Source organism: Diaphorina citri, unplaced genomic scaffold (assembly GCF_000475195.1).
Source record: "Diaphorina citri unplaced genomic scaffold, Diaci psyllid genome assembly version 1.1 scaffold2427, whole genome shotgun sequence".
NCBI lineage: Eukaryota > Metazoa > Arthropoda > Insecta > Hemiptera > Psyllidae > Diaphorina > Diaphorina citri.
The window spans coordinates 39,879-40,809 of NW_007379850.1; the positions used below are offsets into that span (position 1 = coordinate 39,879).

Genomic DNA, 931 nt, shown 5'->3' on the forward strand with positions numbered 1-931 from the left:
TACAGGAAAAGAGGGAAAATTCCGAAAGTAAAATATAACTTGGACATTATAATCTACAAAGCGTGGAATGTATACCAGGCTTTCATGTAATAAAATGACATAGAAACCTAGTTTTTCTTTAATCCTCTCACCCCGCCACCTTCTCTGTTCGCAGCTTCTGTTCTCCCTGGCCTGCGTGGGTTTCGCCATGGCGTATCCCGCCTACTACCCCCACTACGCCCCAGTGCATCACGCAGCCCCCCACTACGAGGAGCACTACCCCGACCACCACCCCCATTACAACTATGGCTATGCTGTCCACGACCCACACACCGGTGACGTCCACTCTCAACACGAGTCTCGCGACGGCGACGTCGTCCACGGTTCCTACTCCCTGGTCGAACCCGACGGTACTCTGAGAACCGTCAAGTACACCGCCGACCACCACAACGGATTCAACGCTGTCGTCGACCGAAAACCCGTCCATGCCCCTCACTACTCTCATTATTGATACCCCACCTTCCTCTCTTCTCCTCTCCTGTACCCTAATGTGTAAAATAAAACTGCCTCATTTTGTATAAAACACCTACTTCGCCTCTTGTTTATTTTGCACTTTTTTCAACAAATAATTAATTTTTCATACTATTTTGGAAGTGTGAAAAAAAGGAAAAAGTACGGGGTTTTGGCGCCTCCACCAATGAAAATCAAGGAAATACTTATGTCAGTCAAAATTGATTTTAATCTACATCCATACATCGTCGATCGATGTCGACTGAACCGTCCACACTGCCTCGACACATAGTGTCACCTCGTGGATCGACGGCCATCGACTATGTGTGGACACAGCTCATATTTAATAAATTTAAATTTTAACTGTTCACTCGGTTTTTCGGTGACATGCCGCGAAAAATAGTACGTTTGAGTAAGCTTATGAGATACCTCACTATGTGAA

General features: G+C 46.0%; 1 protein-coding gene across 1 annotated transcript in view; it reads left to right on the forward strand.

The window, feature by feature from the left end:
* Window positions 1-568, forward strand: part of LOC103518903 (cuticle protein 7-like) — a 24,771-nt gene extending 24,203 nt beyond the window's left edge. The window contains exon 3 of the mRNA XM_008483984.2: window positions 155-568. Coding sequence (XP_008482206.2) covers window positions 155-490 — 336 coding nt within the window. The 3' untranslated portion in view covers window positions 491-568. The remainder of the gene's footprint in view (window positions 1-154) is intronic.
* Window positions 569-931: the final 363 nt, after the last annotated feature.